The 12,979-nt window shown below is 38.2% G+C and overlaps 1 protein-coding gene across 1 annotated transcript; it reads right to left on the reverse strand.

Moving 5' to 3' along the window:
- Positions 1 to 7,965: 7,965 nt before the first annotated feature.
- On the reverse strand, positions 7,966 to 12,820 carry LOC139116047 (aqualysin-1-like). Its single transcript, XM_070678553.1, has 9 exons — positions 12,682 to 12,820; positions 12,266 to 12,404; positions 11,739 to 11,885; positions 11,304 to 11,433; positions 10,934 to 11,040; positions 10,343 to 10,484; positions 9,769 to 9,953; positions 8,817 to 8,988; positions 7,966 to 8,250 (listed from the first exon to the last, which is right to left on the reverse strand). The coding sequence occupies exons 2-9, from the start codon at positions 12,386 to 12,388 to the stop codon at positions 8,111 to 8,113; spliced, it is 1,146 nt and encodes a 381-aa protein (XP_070534654.1). The 5' UTR covers positions 12,389 to 12,404; positions 12,682 to 12,820; the 3' UTR covers positions 7,966 to 8,110.
- Positions 12,821 to 12,979: the final 159 nt, after the last annotated feature.

A 12,979-nucleotide genomic window follows, 5' to 3' on the forward strand; every position in this document is an offset into this window, starting at 1 on the left:
ATCACTTCCCCCGTTATCTTATAATTTTATCCGGTCTGCGATTGTGAGCGGGTCCGAGTTTCGTAAGTTACGCAGACTGCGCGCGCAACTCTCATGTTACACAACTGTGCTGAGGTGTGCGACCTATCCATGAAAATACCCGGCTTATTATGTGTCCGTAACAAAGCAACAAAGAAGGAATGTGAAAATAAGTGTAACTCTGGCACAAGTCAAGATCTAATTAAAATACGAGTGAGATAGGAGTCAATTGCGTACTCGAAGAAAAAAAGCAGCAAACAAAAAAGAGAGAAAATATAATATATAGAGAGATGGTAGATTTAGAGGAAAAATTGAATAGTTGTCAAAGTAATAGCAAACAACTAAAAGTTAAATATATAGAATTAAAGAACGAACTGAATAAAATATATATCAATTAACTTAGAGGTATTCAAATCAGAGCAAGAGTAGAGTATTGTGAAGAAGGTGAACGAAACACCGGTTACTTTTTGGCTCTAGAGAGAAAAAAAATTAGAAAGAAACAAACAACAAGTTATTAATCGATGGGCAAATGATTACAAGCTTAGAAATCACACGAGCCGAAAAATATTTTTATCAAACGCTATATACAGCAACAAATATGCTCTGAGGAAAACGCTTTGCAGAGATATTTACAAAAAGTGAAACTAAAAAGAGTTCTGACAAACGAAGAAGCTGAAAAGTGTGAGGGATTAATCACTGAAAGTGAATGCCAGCAAGTAATATTCAAAATGAAAACTAATAATACACCAGGAGATGACGGTTTACCGATCGAATTTTACCGTAGATTCTGGGAAGAGCTAAGTGAAATTATGGTCAAATCATACAATGAAAGCTACGTAAACAAACATTTAACTGAATCTCAGAAAAGAAGCATAATGAGCCTGATTCATAAAAAGGATCCCGTTTGAATTTACAAAACTGGCGTCTTATCGCTCTCTTAAATCAACATTACAAAATTTTATCTATGGTCCTCGCTGAAAGAATAAAGAAAGTAATTTCAATCATAATTGATCAAGATCAGGTTGGCTATATAAAAAGAAGGTATATAGGTTAAAATGTGCGAACGATTGAAGATGTTAATTGTGTACTTAGAGACCAACAATCGAGGTGGTGAAGTCGTTTTTCTCGATTTCTATAAAGCTTTTGATTCTGTTGATTGTTCTTTTCTCTTAGCAGTTTTTACAAAAATTTGGTTTTGGTCTACAGTTCATACAAGATATGAACTGAACATGCTCACGTGTTTCATTATATATTGCAGTTATGTGTAAATTTGAACCTTTGCCACATGTTTGCAACTTCATTGAAAGTATTATGATCAACATAATGAACAATTATCACCGCCGATTAATTCTAAAAGGTCACGAAGTATACAAATATGTAATTAGCTGAAATAAAAATATTAAAGTTCTTTGACTGCTCTCATTGTATCACCACTTCATATAATAAGTGTAATTACAATTGGCCAAGTCCTTCAAGCCATATATGCCGAGCTGTGAAAGCTCATTAGATATGCAAATTATAAATTAGCTGACATGAAAATGTGAAATGACTTTCGATATTGTTTTAACAAGGTATAATCATCAATGTACATAGCATGTTTTGCCAACTTTGATCAAGCAAATCCCAGTATATATCCCTAATAAGCAAAGTTCATTAAACATGTAAATTAGGAATTGACTTAAGTAAAAATGCTTAATAATTGTCAATAATGTTCTATCATCTATCATGGTATCTGCAATATATGTAACACGTTTTGTCAACATTGGTCAGGTCAATTCAGATATATATCTCTAATTAGGAGAGATCATTAAATATGCAAATTAGGAATTGGCTGAAGAGAAAATGCTTAATGACTTTCAATAATATTGTATTATAGTGTCTTTAATGTACATGGCAAGTTTCATCAATTTTGATCGAGTTAATTCAGATAAATATCCCTAATTATGAAAATTCATTTAATATGCGCATTAGGAATTGGCTGAAGTAAAAATGTCTTTTGACTTTCAATAATGTTATATCACAGTATCTTTGATGTACATAGCAAGTTTCAACAACTACAATCAAGTTAATTCAGATGTATATCCCTCATTGAGAAAGTTCATTAAATATGCAAATTCGGAATTGGCTGAAGTAAAAATGCTTAAAGACTTTTAAAAATGTTGTATCATAGTAGCTCCAAATACATGTAGCAAGTTTCATCGACGTCGGTCCAGTCAATTCAAATATATATCCCTAATTAGCAAAGTTCATGAAATATGCAAATTAGGAATTTGCTAACGTTAAAACGCTTAATGACTTTCAATAATGTTAAATAATAGTATCTTTAATATACATACCAAGTTTGGTCAATTTTGATCGAGTCAAATCAGACATATATATGCAAATTAGCAGCTATCTTTCATGTCACCCCTTAATGGTTCCCACTGCTGATATATCTTTGTGTGATCAACATTTGTAGCAAATCTCATCAAATTGTGTATAGTCGTTTTTAATGCATATCCGTTTTTTCTAAGATCATTAATTATGCAAATGAGCAAAAAGTATGCAAGCCACACCCACCAAAAACTAATCAGTTCTTGCCATTTGCTAACTGAATATATGTATTAGATTTGATTCTGATCTGATAAGCCGTTTTTGAGATATCGGGCCAACAGACAGACAGACAGACAGACAGACAGACAGACATTGCTGCGACATATGCTCACGTGTGTAAACACGTGAGCAAACAATGGATCAAATGTATATACAGCCATTCAATAAATGTTGTGGCAATAATGGCTGTCTGTCAAGTAGCATTAAAATTGAACGAGGAGTAAGACAAGGGTGTCCACATTCTGCACTTTTATTTGCTCAGGTGTTCACACACGTGGGCATATGTCGCAGCGATGTCTGTCTGTGTGTGTGTGTGTATCTGTCTGTCTGTCTGTCTGTCTGTCTGTCTATCTGTCTGTCTGTCTGTCTGTCTGTCTGTCTGTTGGTCCGATATCTCAAAAACGGCTGATCAGATCAGAATCAAATCTGGTACATAGATTCAGTTAGCAAATGGCAAGAACTGATTAGTTTTTGTTGGGTGTGGTTTGCGTACTTTTTGCTCATTTGCATTATTAATGATTTTAGAAAAAAATGATATACATTAAAAACAACAACACACAATTTGATGAGATTTGCTACAAATGTTGATAACACCAAGATGTATCAGCAATGGGAACCATTAAGGGTTGACATGAAAGATAATTGCTAATTTGCATATTAAATGAATTTTCATAATTAGGGATATATCTGAATTAACATGATCAAAATTGATGAAACTTGCTATGTACATTAAAGACACTATAATACCATATTATTGAAAGTCATTAAGCATTTTCTCTACAGCCAATTCCTAATTTGCACATTTAATGAACTTTCCTAATTAGGGATATATATCTGAACTGACTTGACCAAAGTTGACAAAACTTGCTACATGTATTAAAGATACTATGATACATTATTGAAAATCAATAAGCAGTTTGATTTCAGCCAATTCCTAATTTACATTTTTAATGAACTTTGCTAATTAGGGATATATATCTGATTTGACTGGACCAAAGTTAATGAAACTTGCTATATACATTAAAGATACTATGATACAACATTATTGAAAGTCATTAAGCATTTTTTCTTCAGCCAATTCCTAACTTGCATTTTCAATGATATTTTCTAATTAGGGATATATACTGGGATTGATTTGATCAAAGTTGGCAAAACATGCTATGTACATTGATGATTATACCAGGTTAAAACAATATCGAAAGTCATTTTACAATTTCATGTCAGCTAATTTATAATTTGCATATCTAATGAGCTTTAACAGTTTGGCATATATGGCTTGAAGGACTTGGCTAAAGGTAACTACACTTGCTATATAAAGTGGTGGTACAATGAGAGCAGTCAAAGAACTTTAATATTTTTATTTCAGCTAATTACATATTTGTATACTTCATGATCTTTTAGAGTTAATCGGCGGTGAATGTTGTTCATTATATTGATCATAATACTTTCGATGAAGTTGCAAACATGTTGCAAAGGTTCAAATTTACACATAACTGCAATATAATGAAACACGTGAGCATGTTCAGTTCATATCTGGTTTTTATTAGTTGTCGAAGTTTTAGCACCAAAAATAAGACATGATAAAGATATACATGGGATAAAAGTTACAAACGCATCAGAACAGAGAGAAATTAAAATAACACAGATGGCAGATGACATGCAGCTTTGATGAGGACGGGAAGTTTTCGGGACTTGGATTAAATCGAAATAAAACAGAAGGTCTTAAATTGGGAAAGTGGAAAAACAAAATGAATTCAGGATATATTTCATGGCAAGACAAGCCTATCAAAGCACTAGGAATATACTTTAGTCATTGTAAAAGTGAAACCCTTCAAGCTGAACTGGAATATTAAAATAGACAAAGTGGAAAACATGTCGTGTACGTGGAAAAATATATACTTATCCCTCTTTGGTAAAATCACTGTTTTAAAAAGTTTAGCGATGTCAAAAATCTCCCATGTTGCTTCAATGATTGATATTCCAAACAATACAATTACAAAAATAAACAAAATCATTTATGAATTCTTATGGGATGGCAAAAAGTAAAAAGTACAACGGGCAACCATAATCAATAAATTAGATCAAGGTGGACTACAAACGATTGACACTGAATCTCATCTGAAAGCTATAAACTGTTGTTTGTAGACAGGTTAGGCAACAACACAAACGCTACCTGGCATATAGTACCATATTATTATTGGTTCAGTAATATTATAAATATACCAACATTGTATGTAACGTTGGCAGATACGTGTTAAGCGAAATGACAAAAATGTACCAGCTTTTTATAGAGAAGTGATTTCATCTTGGTATGAGATTAACCAAAGTGAAACATTAGTTCATAATCAAAATTGTATCGCTAGTCAAATAATCTTGGGAAATAAGTTATAAATTTGAAAATAAAGCTCTTTTCTTTAGAGAATGGATTAGGTCAGGTATTATACATGTTGCCGATTTATTCAAAAATGGCGGACTTCTGAAAGAAAAGGAAATATTTCATAAACTTAAAAATAAAAGAAACTGGATGATACGATATAACTACACACGCCTTACCAAAAGAATGGATACGGATTATGTCACAAACAATGGATGTAATTGTTGTCAATAAAACAAAACATACAGTATTAAAAAGGACAGTTCTTGAAAACAGAAAGATATATTTCTGTTTAAATGCAAAGATTTTTATTGGTTTTTGATACAGAAAAAGTGTGCAAAATCTTATTCACCCTTAATTTGGAAATCAACAGAAAACTGGAAGTTATTGTGGGAGGTCAAAATTAAAAACATGACAATAAAGAAAGTGGCAAAATTAAAAACATGACAATAAAGAAAGTGACAAAATTTAACACTTTCTTAATATACGACAAATTACCACACAGCGAAAATCTTTTTACAGGGAAAGTTTAAAAAATCAACATAATGCACGAAATGTAATGTGATAGAAAATAACAAACATTTTTTTATTTAAGTTTGTATCTTTAACATCTTTTTGGAAACATTTTAATTATGTCTGCAACGGTGTATTCAATATTGAAATCACGATTACCTGGTCTCATATTATTTATGGATATCAAATAACATGCAACAATGTTAAATTATTAAATTTGCTACTAATGCTTGCTACTTTTGCTGCCTATAAAGGACAGCTACCAAACATCAATAGTAAAGCAAAACATCTGGCTGATAAACTTTCTGTAGTGAAATATATGTTCATAAAACACCACAGAGTACTTAGTGAATTTATTGTTCGCTTGTGAGAGTTTTCTCGTTTGTACTTGCTTCCTTTGATCAGGTTAAAGTTGACTTCAGCACCGTTGTTTTGACGGTTAATTTTGCAAGCTAGGTAAAGCTATGGCTTTTTGACAATGTGTTTCAGTCTGGGTTTTTTAATCAGTACAAATTACTTGTACTGTAAAAGTGGTAAACAGATGTTGAAGTAAGTTTTTTCTTATTCTTTCTCATGCACTACTTTTAAAAAGAAACTAAGTTTGTTTATCAACATGTAAGAACAATTAGGATGTAAACGAGTTTGACGTTGTTAACAGGCTTACAGAAATGCCGATAAAGTCTTCGATAGAAAAAAAGAAAGACACAGATTGTATAGCCAATTACGTCCCGTTTGTAATCAAGGATCCTAGCCATCATGGCCGCTGTGCCCCTATCGAGCCATCAGGACCTCTATGCCCCTATCGAGCCATCAGGACCTCTATGCCTCTATCGAGCCATCAGGACCTCTATGCCCCTATCGAGCCATCAATACCTCTATGCCCCTATCGAGCCATCAGGACCTCTATGCCCCTATCGAGCCATCAGGACCTCTATGCCCCTATCGAGCCATCAGGACCTCTATGCCCCTATCGAGCCATCAGGACCTCTATGCCCCTATCGAGCCATCGGGACCTCTATGCCCCTATCGAGCCATCAGGACCTCTATGCCTCTATCGAGCCATCAGGACCTCTATGCCCCTATCGAGCCATCAGGACCTCTATGCCCCTATCGAGCCATCGGGACCTCTATGTCCCTATCGAGCCATCAGGACCTCTATGCCCCTATCGAGCCATCGGGACCTCTATGCCCCTATCGAGCCATCGGGACCTCTATGTCCCTATCGAGTCATCAGGACCTCTATGTCCCTATCGAGCCATCAGGACCTCTATGCCCCTATCGAGCCATCAGAACCTCTATGCCCCTATCGAGCCATCAGGACCTCTATGCCCCTATCGAGCCATCAGGACCTCTATGCCCCTATCGAGCCATCGGGACCCTTATGTCCCTATCGAGCCATCAGGACCTCTATGCCCCTATCGAGCCATCAGGACCTCTGCCTCTATCGAGCCATCAGGACCTCTATGCCCCTATCGAGCCATCGGGACCTCTATGCCCCTATCGAGCCATCGGGACCTGTATGTCCCTATCGAGTCATCAGGACCTCTATGTCCCTATCGAGCCATCAGGACCTCTATGCCCCTATCGAGCCATCAGAACCTCTATGCCCCTATCGAGCCATCAGGACCTCTATGCCCCTATCGAGTCATCAAGACCTCTATGCCCCTATCGAGCCATCAGGACCTCTATGCCCCTATCGAGCCATCAGGACCTCTATGCCCTATCGAGCCATAAGGACCTTTATGCCCCTATCGAGCAATCAGGACCTCTATGTCCCTATCGAGCCATCGGGACCTCTATGCCCCTATCGAGCCATCGGGACCTCTATGCCCCTATCGAGCCATCAGGACCTCTATGCCCCTATCGAGTCATCGGGACCTCTATGCCCCTTTCGAGCCATCGGGACCTCTATGCCCCTATCGAGCCATCAATACCTATATGCCCCTATCGAGCCATCGGGACCTCTATGCCCCTATCGAGCCATCAGAACCTCTATGCCTCTATTGAGCCATCAGGACCTCTATGCCCCTATCGAGCCATCAGGACCTCTATGCCCCTATCGAGCCATCAGGACCTCTATGCCTCTATCGAGTCATCAGGACCTATATGCCCCTATCGAGTCATCAGGGCCCCTATGCCTCTATCGAGCCACCAGGACCTCTATGCCTCTATCGAGTCATCAAGGCCGCCATGACTTTAATGAGCCATCATTGCCACCATGCCTCTAAGATGGAGATGCTTCTCTTTAAGAAGGGCGTTGCATATAGTTTAGGGATACTGTCACGGATTGAGGTTAAGGGCAATGGGCCCTTTAAAACAATGAATTCTCTGCCAAACAACTGAGCTCAAAAGCGTAGGAAGTGGCAAATGCTGTGATTTGTATTTTGTAACCACTTTTTCAAACACCAACGTTCTACACGCAACTGCCTGCACAAACGCTCAGGAAGAAACACACGTCAGTATTTTGATTTAATGAACATTTATTGTAACTAAAAAAGCACGAATTGCAATTCTGAAAATTACAACTTCATGGGAATTAATGCCACAAGCAGTCGTCAATTGTGAAGATACGCTGTATCGTCCGATGATGGACTGACCAGAGCAAGAAGTTTCTTATCCGATGTACAGGAGTAAGTTGGGGGAGCCGACTCCTGGACGGCTGATCTTGTCGGCTGAAGCTTCGCTCAGGAGTTGAGAAGTGACCTGGGCTGGGGTCATACTTGGGCTGCTTCCGAGAAGAACAGCTGCGGCACCTGAAAATATGACGAGACAATATTGAGTTTTAATTTTACTTGGTGCTGGATGTGAATACATATTGATGTTTTTACATCAATTTTTGTACATCGATGAAGTTTGAAATAGTACGTTAAGCGTTAAAGAAACACAGTCGCTTGCCCTGTGTGTCCCACGGGACCAAGAAACGTTGGAGAAACGTAATTCAGAGATTGTCCAAAGTACACGTATGGCAAATTATTTTGCATACTATACATTTTTGCAGTTACATGTTTTAGCTGTTTTAACTTGCTTTGTCCAAACCTTTCGAAGAGAGCAAATGTCTAACTTGTGCATGTGTTAATATGATAGCAGTCGCCCTTCAGTGTAACTATGCTTTTGCATCATATTATGCGACAGACATAAAATGGATCCACCTGGAATAACTATTTGAATACAAAAGTCCTTAACAATAACCGACAAGTTGTTTTAGAATGTAAGGACGCTGACAAGCATCCTCCATGCAGGGTAATGATGTGCTGTTGTGAAAACTGATCCACAATCACACTTGGCTACACTACTTCCAAGTCAGAATCGATGATCTTACCGGCAACGTGTGGGCAAGCCATGGAGGTTCCGCTGATGGTGTTGGTAGCATCGTCACCGGTGTGCCAGGCGCTGGTGATGTCAGATCCAGGGGCGAAGATATCGACACAGGTACCGTAGTTGGAGAAAGAAGATCTGGCATCGGAGTTGGTGGTACTGCCGACAGTGATGGCCTATTTAGGAAGAATGAGGAAGGTATCTCAGTCTTTGCTACCTGTTGAGTTTTTTGTAATAGTACGTGCTTCGAAGGATTTAGAAGACTTAATTTTTTTGCTCAAATCTTTCCCCGTGCAAACTTTTAATCGTTCTCTTGCGTAATCAAGAATTAAAATCACGTGTCACCATTCAAATTTGTCTGGATGTGTGTCCCCGCGACGCATTCTACCTTGATCTATAGTTCGCCATGTAGGATTTTTGCGAGATGTGTTTGAATTATGTTATGGAGTTTTGCAGACCTTTGGTGACTAATGTTACATGATCAAAGTCACACAGAACGCCGTCCTTTTGAGATGCACACAGCACTTTATTATGGAGACTTTACCGCATTGGGTAGAATATATTTATACAGACAACAGTGTTTAGTTCAGTATCTACACAACTCAGATACATTATTGAAATTAAGAAATTACTGCAATCGCATCGCCGTTCTCCTCAAATGTGTATTCTGTTCAGCAAATAAACGAAAAAGTCTTCCCAACGTACAGGCAGTATTTTAAGAGGTGGCCTCCAAAAGGCCAAGCAACGTATAAATAATTCAAAGAAAAAAATTCAGCATCAATGATCTCTCCTGAAGCAATGGCCTATGATTTTCAGGAACACAGTAAAACAGTTCTTAAGAAAGATGGTTTCCGTTGAAATGTGAAGTCTTGAATACAAATATTCAAATTACCTGATTTTGAGGTTGACTTGAGTGCAGCTATAGGGGAAATAATAACGAGTGCATGTATACTTACGTCTGCAGCTCTAGCTGGTGAGTAATTGCAAGCATTGGCATTGTCATTGCCAGCAGCGACCACAGTTGTGAAACCAGCGTTGACAAGTGTTCTGACTCCGTTATCCAGAGCAACAGATGCACCGCCTCCAAGAGACATGGAAGCAACGCCGGGCAAAGCACCGCTTGAGGCAACTTCGTTCATACCTGTGGAACCGAGCATGTGCATTATGTTATGAGGCTTTACTCACGATGTGAAATTTGAATTAAACCGATATCATATATAAAATTCTATCTACAGATGAACCTACAACAAATAATGTTAACAACTAAAGTATAGCTTCCATTATGAACTGCGCTTTAAACATCTGTGAGCTAAACAACTCTGACTACAGTCAAGATCGTATACAAAATTTCCGTCCGATAGTTCATTAGTTTCTGAGCGATTCGGATTCCGGCGAATGTCCCGGATGTAGGCGATTCACGCGGGAAATATTGTGTAGTCAAGTCGAATATCAATTTAAGAAAGTACGTGTCATCGCTATGAAATGCAGAGACATCAAGATCGGCTCAGTCTAGAACAAAGATAATTTTACCAGAAACGATGTTTGAGGTAGAGCCGAATCCCAGACAGCTCAAAACACGGACGCCATAGACGGAAGCTGACTTGGCAACACCGTAGGTTGTACCTCCAACAGTACCGGCACAGTGAGTTCCGTGACCATTACAATCTTCGCCCTGAAATATCAATACAACAGATGATAGGTAGAGTTTTAAAAATCATGATTATTTTGGTAGTAATATATAGCTTGGTGTGGTAAGTTATAATAAATATTTTCATGGCGGTGAATCGGTGTCATCATGTCAAATGCTAACTTTTAAATATCTGTTGGTCCTGTATGTTGTCAACAGTCATGAACTCAAGGCACTGGTGTAACAAGCACTGAATGCAGTAATGTACAGGCTAAACATTTTGCAAATATAGCAATACAAAACTACACATGACATTTTGAACGTAAACGTTGGCACGTTGCCTGTTTTTGTAATCTTTCAGCGACTTGAAATCAGAACTACGAGCAGTGTATTGCTCGCTGTCTACCATTTGTTTGTTTATGTGTATCATAAGTGTTGTATTGCTTTTGTTGGTTTTGTTTTGTTTTGGAATTGTTTTGTAGTTTTTGACTCACGTTTCCTCCGAGGGCGTCATAGAATGCAGCAGCACGTCCACCGAAGTCGTTGTGGGAAGTGAGAACACCAGTATCGATGACGTAAACGTTGACACCGGCACCGTCACCTGAAAATTACAAGTCACGTGATGTAATTATATTCCCTATCGACTGAAAAACGTTTCTTTCTCACTGTCGGTGTAATTCGCATTAAGCAAGGAGTCTCTATAAGCACATTTCTCGAGATAGACAACAGATATCAACATTTGCTCGACGATCTAGGATGGAAAATGGCATGTATGGCTTTTTGAAGTATCAGAAAATTAGGTTATCAGCAAAAACTCAATAGTAGCTCGGTCTTCCTTCATTCGCTAAGTAACTTTGTTAGTACCTCTTGGTGTGTAAGTGTCGTCCAATGGGAGATTGACTTGGTCAACTCTGTCCAGACCCCAAGATCCAACAGCGTTGATGCTGTAGATGGCATCCTGTTCAACGAACTCGATTTCGTCAAAATGGCGTACCTGCAATGACAGAAAGCGACCATATTCAGACAACGACGCCAGGAATTTAGAAGAGATTAATATCACGTTGTTACTGGCAAAAAAGACAATTTGCGTACTACAGTGTTGAAGAGAATTTGTTCCTCGATTCGAACATGTATTGATTGGAAAATATCGAATTCAGGAGACGACTGTGACAGAATATAATTGCTCGATCAACGTACCAATGCACACCGCAAAAATATATTTATTTGGTGCTTGGCAGATACCATCGCTATATACTCTACCGACATTCTACAAAATAGATGGACATATTTGCTACTTACTAAGGTCAAAGCTTTGTCTGACATTTCAGCGACGAAAGATTTCATGGCGGAGAGTCTCTTGTGGAAATGGATGCCAAGAGACAGGTCCTTAGCCATACCCTGAACACGACGTACAACGGCATCAAAGTCCAACTTACTGGCACTATCCTGTAAGTTAAAGAAGAAAATCAACGGTGAATGTGGAACGGGTGTTCGATCTCAGGCTACAAAATGAGTGGGTCCCAATTTATCTAGTTTGAAATCTAACGTAACTCATCCAATTTGTTCAACCCAGATCATGGCGGCCATTTTAATTTAATTTTAATCACTGGCAATTATTGGTAAACCCAAACTTGCTCGCGGAAATTCCCTGTTCCAATAATATACATTTTTTCTTAACAAAAATCCCGTGTAAGGTTTTCTCCCTAAGTAGTCTTGCTGTCGTATAACTTTAACCATATTACTAAATAAATTGGGATAAAGCAAAGACTGAATGGTACAAATAATTTGAATGGGTTGGAAGAATTCACATGCAGGACCATAATCACCTTCAACTGGACAATGTAACGTCCTGGGATGAGTTTGTTGGTGTCTCCTCTGTGAAGTGGAGCGATGAGAGGACGAGCGTAGGCAGTGACTGCCAAAGCAAGAATCAACGCGGCGACCTTCATGTTTGTTTAGAATTTCCTGTAAAAAAAGAGAAAGAAGTCTGATTTTGAATGACAGGGATCCAAACATAACAAGCGCATTGTTACTATGCTCTAATAAGAAGACATTAAGTTGAAAATGTGAGACAACGTTGATGTAGTCCAGTCTCTCAGTGATTAAAGAATGCAAAGACGACTTAATGAAACAAGAAAGTAAGAGAAATCATTCATTACGACGTGGTTCTATAAAATGATTTAGGCAAAGTACTAACATGGAGCAAAAATGTTACAGGTGTAAATGAGGTCTGAAGACTTACCTTTCTTGGTTGTGAGTCCAACAGTGTGGCCGACTGAAAGAAAGTTCGACTCTTATATACTATCCGAAATGCCGAATGATGGCCGGATGATGTGTAGATTACGAACACTTACGCCATCACTTCCCCCGTTATCTTACAATTTTATCCGGTCTGCGATTGTGAGCGGGTCCAAGTTTCGTAAGTTACGCAGACTGCGCAACTCACGTGTTACACATGTGTTGTGGTATGCGAGATACCCATGAAAAATACTCGGCATATTATGTGTCCGTAACATAGCAAAACTACCATGCAGAGCTGA

The sequence above is a fragment of the Ptychodera flava genome, chromosome 17 (genome assembly GCF_041260155.1).
Source record: "Ptychodera flava strain L36383 chromosome 17, AS_Pfla_20210202, whole genome shotgun sequence".
NCBI lineage: Eukaryota > Metazoa > Hemichordata > Enteropneusta > Ptychoderidae > Ptychodera > Ptychodera flava.

Excerpts from the sequence above, each read along its gene's own strand:
- LOC139116047 (XM_070678553.1), bottom strand. The coding sequence starts at position 12,388 with ATGAAGGTCGCCGCGTTGATTCTTGCTTTGGCAGTCACTGCCTACGCT. Across the intron at positions 8,989-9,768 it reads CACCAGCTAGAGCTGCAGAC|GCCATCACTGTCGGCAGTAC; the intron begins GTAAGTATACAT and ends CTTCCTAAATAG. Across the intron at positions 8,251-8,816 it reads GGCTTGCCCACACGTTGCCG|GTGCCGCAGCTGTTCTTCTC; the intron begins GTAAGATCATCG and ends TCATATTTTCAG.